This window comes from Prinia subflava, chromosome 9, assembly GCF_021018805.1.
Source record: "Prinia subflava isolate CZ2003 ecotype Zambia chromosome 9, Cam_Psub_1.2, whole genome shotgun sequence".
Lineage (NCBI taxonomy): Eukaryota > Metazoa > Chordata > Aves > Passeriformes > Cisticolidae > Prinia > Prinia subflava.
Genome location: NC_086255.1, coordinates 26,338,677 through 26,351,582, shown reverse-complemented (window position 1 = coordinate 26,351,582; position 12,906 = coordinate 26,338,677). Strand labels below are relative to the sequence as shown.

At 42.3% G+C, this 12,906-nt stretch overlaps 2 protein-coding genes across 5 annotated transcripts in view; one reads left to right on the top strand and one right to left on the bottom strand.

Moving 5' to 3' along the window:
• GLUD1 (glutamate dehydrogenase 1) overlaps positions 1-4,735 on the bottom strand; it is a 28,766-nt gene extending 24,031 nt beyond the window's left edge. The window contains exon 1 of the mRNA XM_063406024.1: positions 4,201-4,735. Within this exon, the coding sequence (XP_063262094.1) occupies positions 4,201-4,636 (436 nt within the window). The 5' untranslated portion in view covers positions 4,637-4,735. The remainder of the gene's footprint in view (positions 1-4,200) is intronic.
• A 126-nt stretch (positions 4,736-4,861) lies between these two features.
• SHLD2 (shieldin complex subunit 2) overlaps positions 4,862-12,906 on the top strand; it is a 28,700-nt gene continuing 20,655 nt past the window's right edge. Inside the window, exons 1-2 of one of the 4 annotated variants that reach the window (XR_010081340.1) lie at positions 4,862-5,281; positions 5,555-5,649. The gene's annotated coding sequence lies outside the window, so the exon portion shown is untranslated. The remainder of the gene's footprint in view (positions 5,282-5,554; positions 5,650-12,906) is intronic. The other 3 variants (XM_063406008.1, XM_063406006.1, XM_063406007.1) reach the window with 3 other exon arrangements.

The following is a 12,906-nucleotide window of genomic DNA, read 5'->3' as shown; positions in this document are numbered from 1 at the left end:
ATCTGTATTCAGACATCTCATTTCCTGTACCCTATTTGGTTTGTTTTACTTCTTTAGGCAGCTGTCAGTGCAGTGAACGAGAGCAGCTGTGGTTTCCTGTTAGTACTGGCCACTGGCATGCAAGTCACCACATCACCAAAGGAAAGAGTGATGTGACCCACAGCATTACTTCAGCTAGCAGGCAGCATCAGCCCAGTTGTATAAATACTGCATTTGGAGCATAAGCAACCTGAGCTCCAACACACAAGAAACCTGCTTATTCCATATTATCAGTGTGATGAGGAGGCATTTCACTGATTTTTCCTTTCTAGCAAACAGTTACATTACAGAAGATGGAGTCCTTAAAACCTGGATTTGCATGCTGGACATACTGCAAGACTGCATTTAAATGGGGTTATTTATGACTGTTGTGTAAAGATTCCTGAAGTACAACAGAGAAGCACTGCTAAGAAAAAGAATCACCACCTTCTTAACTTGCAAGAGTTTGCAACCCCCAAAGCAGAGTTAAGGATTAACTTCTACAACATTTAAATAGGTAAGCACCACAAGATTCAACAAGAAGCGTTATTTCTGGGTTCTCTCAATAAGGTGGAAAACGACCAAAAGTTGTAAACTGGAAAGAAAGCACGTTTCAGTACCTCACACTTCTTTTCCAGAAAAACTTCTTTACCCAGTGAAGAATCACCTGCACTGCTGTGCAGTGACAGCTACGCCCAACACAACTAAGCTGACTTATGTTCTTACATGTGCTTTGGGGGGAGAGAAGAAAGCAGGATAAGTCTTTAAATAACTTATTTTTATTAAAAATCCTTTTGATTGTTAGAATTAGGGTATTAAGATCATTGTACTCCTTGACTAGAACTACGACAGTCAAGTTTCTCACCAAGGTGTAGGAGTTTGCCTATAAAAAAATGTAAGACTGATCTTGGATTTGCCCTGATGCAGCTGTATCAGGCCACAGTCATCCATCCACTCAGGACTGGTATTTTCAGTCCTCTCATGGCATTCACTCCTCTGTGGTATTTCTGCTTTGCAGGCAAAAGAGAAGCCAGCACAGAGGAGGTATGAAAGCACTAGTAGTCAAGGAACTGCTGGTTTGTACCAGCAGGTATCATTTGCATGCACATGTGAGATTTATAAAGATAAACCTTGCATTTAGAGCCTAGCAATTTTCACATTTGGGCTGGACCACTAAACAGGGATTGAGGTTTCGCTCCAGAAGAGAATGAGCAGGCAAAGAAATTGAAGATATCTCTGACAGAACGAACATTATCTAAATGTTATACTGTTAACTACAAACGTTTAGTAGAAATAAGGAAGTGCTGCTAAAGTGCATATAATTAAAATGTTTATTTAGACTCTTTCTTTGAGTAATTCAGCTGTCTCCAAGTTTAGGGCATTTAAATCAAGATTTTAAATTTTGATTTACAGTATAAATTCTTCATTAATTCATGGTTAAATCTGGAAGTATCCTTATAAACAAAGGCATAGAGAAGTAACATACAACTGCTAATGAAGTATTTTGGTATGAATGTACTGAAAAACTTAGGAACGATTAAAGGAGGACAGCCTTTACAAGACCTAAAAACTTTTTTACTCCTACATTTCCTACTTGAATCCTAAAGTGCTCTTTGATCATTTGTCTAATCTGCATACAGAACAGTATTTAATATTCTCTAACCAGCACCTCTTATCCTTCAGTTTACGTAAACCTCAAGAAATAGAAGAGATGAGCTTTTAAAGCACAAAGATCCTTGAAAGAACAACAGACATGACAGAGCATCCCCACTTGCTAGCAGTCACCTGGCAGTAACTAAATACCATTTCTTTCTTAGTACCAAATACACACACACTCAAAAAAGAAAAGGCAGAACGGGTAACTTTGTTTTACCAAATCTTACTTTTCAGGAAGCGCAAAGTTAAAGGTCACAATTCTGCACGTGAAAAGATGTGGAAACTGTGCTCCTCCTAATTTCTTTGCAAGCCTTTCATTTGTCAACCTCACCTCTTCTTTTAAAGAGGGCTCTTATGTCCCTTGCTGTTTCTTGATGTTGTGAATCACTTGCATTGGACACTGGGGTCCACAGTGTGTGGAACACTCACTTCAGCACGTTTCCCTATTTCACACTGTTACATGGAGCTGTACTTCATTGAACTTTGTGCTTTTATCCCTGTGGACTCTACTAAGATTTAAGTTCAAAAATCCCTTTTGAACAAAAGCTCAAGTTGGTGCATTTGAGGTGGATCAAATGCACTATAAATGCAGAAATATCTTCACCACTCCTTTGCCATTAAAGTAGAAATGTTCTACTTCCTCATACCTTTTTCATAGCAGGTTTCAAGCAATTGATCCATGCTTATCATGTATCCCATACAAATTTACTACAAATTCAGATCTGTCACCTGATAGTGAGCAAATTCCTAGAGAGCGGTAGAAGGTGAAATCCATTAATGATCTTTGTGTTTAAGAATGGAAAAGAAGTATCATTTGCAATTCCTTCCCTAAATTTGGAGGGGGTGGGGAGCAACACAGGAAGAAAAGGACAACCAGACTTCTGTTTTCTTTAGCTGTCATTTTCAATTGCCTATAAGTGCTCCAGCGTTCGGTTCAGTGTGAGTGCAGACAGGCATAACAAATGTCATGGAAAATAAAGAAATTCTGGTGAAAATTTAGAAATGTAGCTGTCAGAACAGAGAGTGTCCAATCACCCAGTTGGTGGGGTTTGTTCATGTACAGTGCATTTTATAATTATTTGTTGTGTAAACATTAGTTCCTTCACTTATGAGCAATACTAATGTGAAATATTAGAAGCTATCATATATTAATATTATGTTATTACTTCATTTGCCACTGGACTGCATTTTGTTATGCATGCAGATTTTTAAGAGTAACACAGGCTGTACAGCAAATGACTTGTTGTAAGCAGCAGCAAAGAGTTACTTAACTGAAGCAGTGATACAACAGCAGTGTGATATCCATCAGTATTTTAAAAGAAATTATAGCAATGGCATGGAACAGTAGATTCACACAAAGTAAACTTCGGCCACGCCCAACTTCAGCTACAACGAAGTCTGATTCTTGCTTCAAGTAAACAACCAAAAGTTGAGTTAGCCTCTTCTGGGTAAGAATTTAGCATGTCACAGGACACTCACTGGATATTTGATTTTGGAATGTTAGGAATCACATTAACAGGACACACTATTTGTGCTGCAGAAAGAAATCGTCGTGTCATATATATACACCAGCTGAACTGATTCTCACAAACACATTTACCTAAGAACACCCTTCCTAAACTAGTCTTGAAGTCAGAGGACCTCATGTCTAAGAAATCGCTTTCTGTAAGCGTTATGATTTACCATAAAGCTGATGTACACTGAAAAAAAAAAAAAGGTGTTTACAGAAGCTCTGATTTGAGTCACAGACCTGAAATGGTTTCCAATACTCAAATATCCACAAAGATCAGAGCTCTTGAGCAAGTTATGCTGAAGGACATCTGTATTTGTTTTTCAAGGAAATGCCATCTATTCCAGACTAAAAGGGAGTCTGATTCCTCTGAGACCACGGCCGATCCCAAGAGAGCCCGGCTCTGCTCAGCTCCAGAGGGATTCACCCTCTCGGTCCCTCGGCATGTCGTAGGTCTCACCTACCTCGGGCTAGCTACTTCCAGAAAAATCACTTTTGTCTAACTATGTATCCAGCCGGTAACTGGAAACACGGTTAACTTGTTATTAGAGCTTGCTATTTTTCTCTACGGTTCTGTGTAAACGCTAGGTTTTCGCAAACACCGCAGGCGGAGTGCAAAGGGACAGTGGCTCCTCCAGCTGACTCGAGCAGGCACTTCTAGCATGGTGCTCCCACGCTTCCCTACAAACACTATCGAGCTCTTTTCGTTTCGCGTTAAAATTAAGCGGGGGATCCTCGCCACGCTTCGGGCCAGCGCGGCGGTGGGTGCGGCGAGGGCCCGACCGGCAGCCGCGACACCCGACACCGGGGCTGGCCCGGGGGTCACCCGCGGGGCCGGGACGGCGGAGCGCTGAATGGCTGCGGAGGAACCGCCCTGCTCCTGCCTCCCTCGGGTGTCGGATACCGCGGGCGGCAGCCGCCTGCCCTCACCGGCCAGCAGGCGCGGCGGGACGGGGGGGCTGGCCGGGGGCACGGCGGCCCGGCCCTCCGCGGCCCGGGGAGGCGGCGGGTCTCACCTCCCTTGCAGGGCGTGCGGTGCTGGCTGTGCTGCGCCCGGTAGCCCTCGATCACCTCCCACTCGCCGTTGTCGCGCTTGATGGGGAAGGTGACGCTGAGCACATGGTTGCAGGGCTTGATGATGCGGAGGATGCCGCGGACGCGGTGGCGCCGCTCCTCCATGCTCTCGCGGGTGCGCAGCCCCTCCACCAGCTTGTCCTCCACGATGCTGGCACCGCGATCGAAGAACCCCTCCACCATCTTGAAGAAGTTGGGGTCGTCCTCCTTCTTGGCCGCCTCGCAGTAGTGCCGCCGCGGACACCGGCCCCCGCCCCATGCCGCCGCCACCACCGCCCCTCCGGCCGCCGCCGCCGCCGGCCCGCTCGGCTCCGCGCCCGCCAGCACCGAGCCGGCGGCTAGGCGGGACGCCAGCTGCTCCCCCAAGTAGCGGTACATGGCGGCGGCCGCCACAAACAAGGATCGGAGCGGCGCTGCCGCTGTCACAGGAGGCGCCGGGCGCCGCCGCCGTCGCCTTTAAACGCGGGCTGCGGGGGGGGCGGCGCGCCCGCGGGGCGCGGGGGGCGGGAGCTCTCCGCGCCTCCCGCGCGCCTGCGCCCCGCGCGCCGCGCCGCCCCCGGCGGGATTCGCGGAGGGGAGGGGGCGCGGCTGGCGGGGCGGGGCCGGGCCGCGTCTGCGCAGTGCGCGCCCGGCGCTCCGCCCCTTCCCCTTCCCTTTCCCGTCCGTGAGGCGGGGTCCGTGGCCCGCCCCGCCGGGAGCGCGGCCGCCGCCCCAGTGCCCGGCCCGGTGCCACAGCGCCCGGCCCTGCGCCGGCTGCGTGCGCCGCGGGCCGTGAAGAGCCCGGGGCAAGCAGCCTTCACGTGCCGCCCTTCAGCCGCGTGAAAAACGAGGCCTCTCTTAGCGCAAGTACAGTGCCGTGAGGGCGTGCTCACACACAGTGTTCGGCACTCACGGGGAAAGGAGCCTGTGGGGAGAACCCAGCTTTCCCACCTGTGTTTGAGTGACTGCCCTGCCGAGAGCGGACAGAGGCTCGGAGTAAAGCTGTGAACGTGTCTGCTTTCATAGAGCCGTGAAATCACTGAGGTTGGAAAACACCTTGAGATGTATCTACTTTGCTCGACTGCTTTTGATTTTGCTGTATCTTGGTCCATTCAAGTCCATCCTTTTAATATAGCTCAGGCAACATCTCTTCCGAATATTGCTTTAAATTTTGTGAGATCTGCTTTCAGAGCAGGATAGAGAGTGTGCTGTACTGTTGAACTAGGTTCATTTTAGAAGAATTAAATGGCTTTTTTATTTTCTATCGGTTTGGGCTGCTAATGGAAAACACTGGGTTTTTTTTTTTTTTCTTTTTAGACTTGTGGGAGGCCAATGCCCCTAAGCCAGGAATAACCAGGAAGTTGCTTTATCGCTGTGGGAATCTCTCTAACCACTATGGGCTGTGCTACAAGGTTAGTGGGAAAGTAATATAACTTGTATTTGTCAGCAGAGGGATTAGTCACAGATTCTTTAACTCACGTAAACTCTTCAGGCAACTGGTGCTCAGTTTTTATCTTGATTTAACGTTGCTCTCTGTCCTAAGAATCTGAAGAGGTTCTCTTAGGGACCACTAATAAGGCTGGGTTTTATCTGTAATGAGGATGGTTTATAATTGTAGTCTAGAGAGCAAAGATCCTTGATAGTGATATGGGGGCAAAAAAAAAGCAAGAAGAGAGCTGATTCTTAGGCCAGTTTGTTCTTTGGCTGTTCACACATGGATTCAGAAACAAGCCTGCTGATTTGGTTTTCTGTCCATAGCATAGGTGGTTTATGGAAAACCTCTATTTTGGTGTTAATTTTCAGTTCACAGAACTGCAGTATTCTCAGTGGTTGTGTCAGCTTTGAGCTACTATTTGATTTCAGTCATCTGCATTTTCTCATTAGCTAGAGCTCAATTTCTGTAGAGCTTCTTAAATTTTGTAAATGCATAGGCAGGAAGATGGTGAGAGGTATTGTGGCTATTAGGCCTTATCAGGTAATTATTTCCACCTTACTCTGTAGGTTGGGATATCATTGCACAAACACAGAGGTTAAATGAAGAATGTGATTAGCCAGTTTGCTCAAGCGTGTAGGTTTAGATCTTAAGGTGAATGTGCTCAGCTCCTCTCCTGCTCTCAGCTGTGTTCCCTCTGATTTACAGGCACACTCAATTGTCAGCTGCTTGCAGTATCAGGCTGTTTGTGGCACACTTGTGGATGAATTTGAAGCTGAGCATGGGACATGACAGTGTGAGAACCACGTGGATCTCTGCAGGGGCTCAGTCACACTGTGGTATTTGAGGCAATGGCAGTACCATACCTACCCTCCTTTCTAAACCAGACTGGATTTTGGCAAGATACTTAACAAGGTGTGCGTTGAATGCAGAGAATAACTAAATCAGCATGTTAAATTTCTTAGTCTTTAAATATTTAAGATATAAGATGACGAGGGAGTTTTATTTTGCACGATTTTATGACTGAAATCGTGTACAGTTTACAGGCACTTTGTCAAACTCAGCAGGTCTGTACCACATTTCTGTTTGATTCAAATCCTTTCTGGAGGCAAGAGTTATGACACTATCTGTGTCCTCCATTCCAGTGTTCTTATGTGCTCATCGGTGAGCAGTTGATCACAGTTAGTTTGCCAGAGGAAATTAAAAATGGCATGCTTCAGGATGAGTTCTAGCAGGCATGAAAGTGGTACTTGCAATAATAAAAGAGAAACTGTATCTTCTTTACTCTCATATAGCATGTGGGGTGCTATCAGAAGATTCGCATTTGAGTAGCATCAGTTGAAAAAAAAATCTCTGGGGTGGTTTAAAAGATAACTTTTTGTCTTCACAACCAGAAGTTTCACTAACTTCATTAATTTCATAGGAGGTTTTTGTCTTAGGACTGCATCTGAAGAGAGAGAGAAGTAGAAAAAACCTCAATAACTGTGTGGTAGGAGCTGTCAGTATGATTAATGGACTGCACACCAAGGTCATTTTCAACCGTGTGTCCATGACAGGTATCAATATCTATTTAAAATCTGTGAAGTATAACTCAGGGAGATAAACAACTTGATTTAATTTCTTCTAAGCTGCTTCTAAAACATAAATAAATTTTAACAGTTTATTTTTATTACAGATAAGAGTAATAATAAACACTGTGTTGTGCCTTCCTAAAGCAATTGACTGTTTTAAGGTGTGTATTAGCAATTTCATAGCAGGTGGAGTAATTTTCTATGTGTCAGATTTTAAAATTGAGAAAAGGGATCTAAGATAAGAATCCAGTACTTCCTGCTTTAATCCATTATATTGTTTGAAGTACTAGCTAAAAGTTGGGGCTAAAACATTCCCAGGAGATGCAGGTGCTGGATTCCCTCAGAAACTGTCCCCAGCTTACATCCCAGTCTCCTTACCAGCTGTGCAGAGCAGAGAGAAGGAGCAGGGAAGCTGCAAATCAGGGATCCTCCCAGGGCTCTGGATAGCTCTGCCCTTGTCTGCCCCAGCCCTTCCAATCCAGGGTAACCCTGGAGTGCCTCCAGTGCAGAGTTTGAGCCTCCATTAGACAACCCACTCAAGAGGAAAGTTGGTCTGTACAGAGGAGCACTTCCTTTCTGTGGTAAGCTGTCTTCTGGGAAGACAATTTGCTTTTGAAACAAACTGCAAAATGGAATTACAGTTGGTTCAGAAAGTTTCATTTTAAGTTGTGAGCCATACCACATGAGGCACTTGACAGTTCTTACCTTTTGCTTAAAGAATTGATTGAGATAAATTCCAAATAAAAATTGAACCAAGCTCCTTGCCTTTGAATTGCCTGTATGAGCATTTATGTTTCCATTCCTCATTTCACCAGAAATTGCAACAAAAGCCTCTTTTTCTTGGTCCTAAATGTTATGCTGTACTGCTTTATGCAGACCTTGTAGGTTTAACTAAACAGATGAGAGCTGGGGTTATTTTCTTACCCCAAATTGCTGCAGAAGCTGTTGAGCCTCTGAGTCAACAGATCTCTGGACAGTTGCATAATAGTTTGTGAGTGAATGGGAGGATATGAATCTGACAGGAATGTTAAGTGTAGTCCTGTTCACACACCTCCTGGCTAAAATCCTGTGTGTTTGTGTCAAATGGAGACAGTGCAAGTGAGCAGCAAGTGCAGAGGACTTCACAGAAGTCCTCCTGCCTGGGAGCTGCCTGCAGATTGTGGGAAAATGTACTCAAAGAGTATCCAATGGAAATCTAATTATTTTCCAGATCTTTAGCTTGAGATGCTCTCAAATTCATGGGTTTTATTTTCTGCCTTCCCAATGTTTTAAAGTACAAACTTCATGTTGAATTGGTTTTGGCATAGGATGTGAAAATGGAGATGGCAGTTTCTTTATCTGCAGGAAAATGTACCAGCATTCAGTCTTCAAGTGATGAGAGGTAATGCTGGTACAGCATTTGTTCTTTCAAATATGTATTTTTAAATGAAACAAATAGACTACAGATTAAAGAGTCTAAGAAATAATTAATGTAATCTGATCCTCATTTTAATTCCAAATTTGTGAATAAATTGTTGTACTCCAGATCCCATATTTCTTGATTGCACTCTTCCCTTTTTTTGCCAAGGATGTAACAGGAATGAACCAGGATGTGTGGAACAGTTGCCTGGCCTCAGTGTTGCTGGAGGGCTGTCCCTGTAAAATGCTTTTACAGGCAGCATGGATTATGGATTAGGTGAATCCCAGAAGATTCCCTTAATTTGTGACTGGCTATATGAGCACTTTTACCAAATGAACACTTGACTAGAAGTCTTCAGTCATCTGTTTACAACCAGTCAGAGACCAAAGCCTTTTTACTGATAGCATCAGGTATCAATACTGGGATCTATTGGTTTAGAGCCTTTCCTCTGTCAGTAACTTCAGCTGAGCCATAACAGATCTCAAGAGCAGACTTGTAGGTTTTCTTCTCTTACTCCTTTTGCCTTCATAAAAAGGAACCTGAATTTCCAGGCAGGCTGCAGAAGTTAATTTGCACATCCTGCAAATTTGAGATGTGCTTTCTGCAATGTTGTAAAATTGGAGAAGTATTCAGATTATTTCCTGTTGAGATAAAGGCTTTAAACCTTTCAATACTTTGTCTTATTAATGAGATGCTTAGGTGCCTGTGGTCTGATTATTTAATGTTTCTATGTATTACTTTGCATTAAATTGAAGTTTTTCGTGACTACTGGATTTAAATAATAAGTTACTATCATTTTCTTCATCTGTAAATAGTAATGTTTTTGCTTGTCTGTAGCACTGTAAAAGTAGGGAGTGAAACTCATAATTGTGCAAGTAAAGTAGGAAGTTCTAGGTTCAGCCTAGTAGAGACTAGGCTAAAGTGAATGTTGTTTTTTACTTGAGGCATTGCTACAAAAAGAATCTGTAGCTAAGCAAAATAATATTTAGTTTATTATTTAATCAAACATAAGATTTCTTTTTATTTACTTCTGTGGAACTTCTGCAGATATAAAAGATAGATGTGAAATAAGATAATCATTCTTGTTTCAAAATTGAGGCAATAGATCTATTAGCCCATTATTTAGGATGTGAATTTGACAGTTCACATCAAATTTTGACAAGTTCCTACTTCATAAGTGAAAGGTACTTGGGAAAGCCCTCATAAGTGGTTCAGAGCAGTTTTCTGAGGTTTTAACTTATTAATAATTCCGCTGCAGAAATTAAAATGTTGAATAAATTCTGCTAGCTACTTAATGAGTGAATAGTTTTAATTGCCATGAAAAGTGGTTGTGCTTATGTTTATTAGCTTTAAAGCCCTTCAGTCTCCATGTGTTTATATAGTTGCTGTGCATGATGACTGATGTTGCCAACTGGTTCCTTCAGCTCTGTGACAGAGCAGATATAAAAAGCTCTTCATGTATACAGGAGCTGCTGGCCTCATCTCTTGGTCAGGCAGTCTAGAGATACACAGAAATTCTCACTGCCGTGTTTTGGTACTGGTACTATCACTATATTGATAATGAGTATTGCCAGATAATTTAAATGATAAATATTAAATATGCTTTTTAATGACACTTCTCCCTGTAACACCACTTCTGGCTTTCAGATGGGTAGGACAAAAAGTAACCCTCTCTGGAGGCCGTAGGTGTGACCCAAAGCTTGCTGAAGTCAGTAACAAATTAATCTGATTTTAGTGACCTTTCCATCAACGTGGCCATTCATGGCAGAGGCTTCTGTGGGTCAGGGTAAAGGCTTCTCCTTTCTAAATTGCTGTATCAGTGAGAATCTGAGTGAGCAGCTGGTTTGTGTCACTGTGGCATAATCTTGAGTGGTATCTCCTCATTTCTAGTTTAAAAGACAAAAAGGGCATGATGTAGTTACCCAATCCTGAAATATTTGTGATTCTCATCTTGCTCTTAAGTGTGTTTGAAATTAGCTGATGAAAAAGGTAATAATGGGAAAGCTGATAGATATACAGACATAAATCTTCCACAGATGGACTGTGAGCATGCCAGCTTTGTTCTGTTAAATAAGGTTAGGAGGAAAAGAAAGTACTTTAGTCAGTTTATTTCCTGGAAATTATGTTTTTTAGAAAATTCCTGTCTACTTCAGTGAACATAGCAAATAACAGATAGTAGAAAGTGGTTTGCCAGGAGTGAAATAAGACTTGTTTGAAAGTAACATTTACAATTGAAATGGGTCTTTTTTGCAACTCTTGGTGTCCTTGGCTCTGGCTGAAAATTATACCCAAGATCTTTCCAGCATGCAAACAGAGGCTGCAAACCAGTTTTTTCTTGGTTTAATACTCAATTGACAATCAGAAGTTATTGACATAAATGTAGTATTGTTTAAATAACAAACATGAAAGCTCTTATGAACTAGAGAATACTAGTCTTCTGTAGTGCTTTTGTTTGCATTGCTATTAAAAAATAAACTTTAGCCTCTTTCACTTTGGAAGAGTCGTTATGGAAGTCAGGGTTGTTAAAATATATTTGAATGCTTAAATCTTCAGTGAAATATGTTGGAGGGTGAAGCCCAGATACAAAGCATTAAGAATTGCCATTTAAGTTTGTTGGTGTAATTGGAATTGGTGTTACCAGAAAACTCCAGGAGTACATTGGCTGGTATTTTTCAACATACTATGGATTTCCTGGGGTAGGAAAAAATAGCTGGTTATGCTGGATGTAAAAATGTATATGTGATATCTTTTCTTGGTCATCTTTGGCAGACCTCAGGATTGTTCGTGGTGCCCACTGGATGTAGAGATCCAGCACAAAATCACTGTTTTATAGCTCATCCCACTGGAATCTCAGAATGAGAAAATAGAACAGAAAAGGAAATATTGCTGTTTTAATTAAATTGTCGAGCACACTTGAACAAATTTTGAAAACACTGTATCAAGTTTTTCTTGATTATTATTTATTGTCTAATCTTGTCAACGTTGGCAAGATAATGTCTAACTTACCTGTTCTACTTAATCTCTTCTATTTTTTTCCTTTAGAAGGCCAGTAGGTTGAAATTAAGCTTATTTTGAAGTACTGGAAAGATAAGGTCCCTGCATATCGTTAGTAAGAGATTTTCTGGTTTCATAAGGACTACTATATTGTGGTCTTGTGACTAAATGAGTTAAAATCACCATAAAATTTGTGAAAGCTTATTCGGATTTCTTCCATCTTATCAGTTTTCACATAAGCCTGGTGTTTTTCTTTAGATTAGTAAAGGAACACTGAATGGCAATCTGAATAATGTATGCTTTCAGATGGTTCAGTTATCATTAGAGATGAGCTTTGTGGAACAGAGGATGCTCTGTGTTCACCTCAGGTTTTAAGGCTACATTATCACTGTGGCATTTACATCAATATAACACACCTAAGCAGAAATGGAGCTTCTTCCTCATGTGACCAAAGCCCTCAAAGTAACAGATGAATAGGTGAGGAATGGAATTAGAAGCCTCTCTCCTTCGCTGTTCTGTTCTCCCTGAATGCTTCACCCCTCACCTACACTGAACTCATGTTTGTAGTGCAAGTCCATTAATGTTACTCAGTTTTAGGTGCAGTTTATTCTTGTTTATTAGATGGCTAATTCAGTGAAGGTTATGTAAGTTAAAGAAGTTAATGGGCCTGTTAACTAAAAGAAAAAAAAAAAAGGTCTGTTATGTGACAAAACATTCATCTTTTTACTCCCAGAGTGAGTCCTAAAGTCACAACAGAATATAAGGCACTGCCTGAGGAATTAAAGTAATTCTTAACATTTTAAATGTGTGGATGTGTTCTGCACAATTTAAGGTAAGAGAGAACTTCCTTCAAGTAGTGTATGAGGTTCAGGAACTAAACCAAAAAAAAAAAAGAGTTGCCCTGTGTTAATCCTGACATTGAATAATTTGATTATTCTGTGCTTGTAAAGCAGCACCTGAGACCTCAAGACCCACCTTCCTTACACAAGTAAGGAATAAAGGCAGAGGAGGACAATAGATCTTATATTGCAGGAAGAGAGAATTGCAGATATAGAAATCATATAACCAGACTGTTCAAATCTCAGGAGGTGGGGTGGAAGGCTGAGGTGAAAAGGGTAGTTGTGTATCTTATCAAAAAGGTGAAGGATTATGCACTGGGGAATGGCAGTGCAATGTTTAAGGTGTGAGCATGTGAGATTCACTCAGTGAGTTCTACACTTGGTTCAATGTACTGTGCAAGCAAAAGTAAGTTCCTTAACCTTTCATTGCCTCA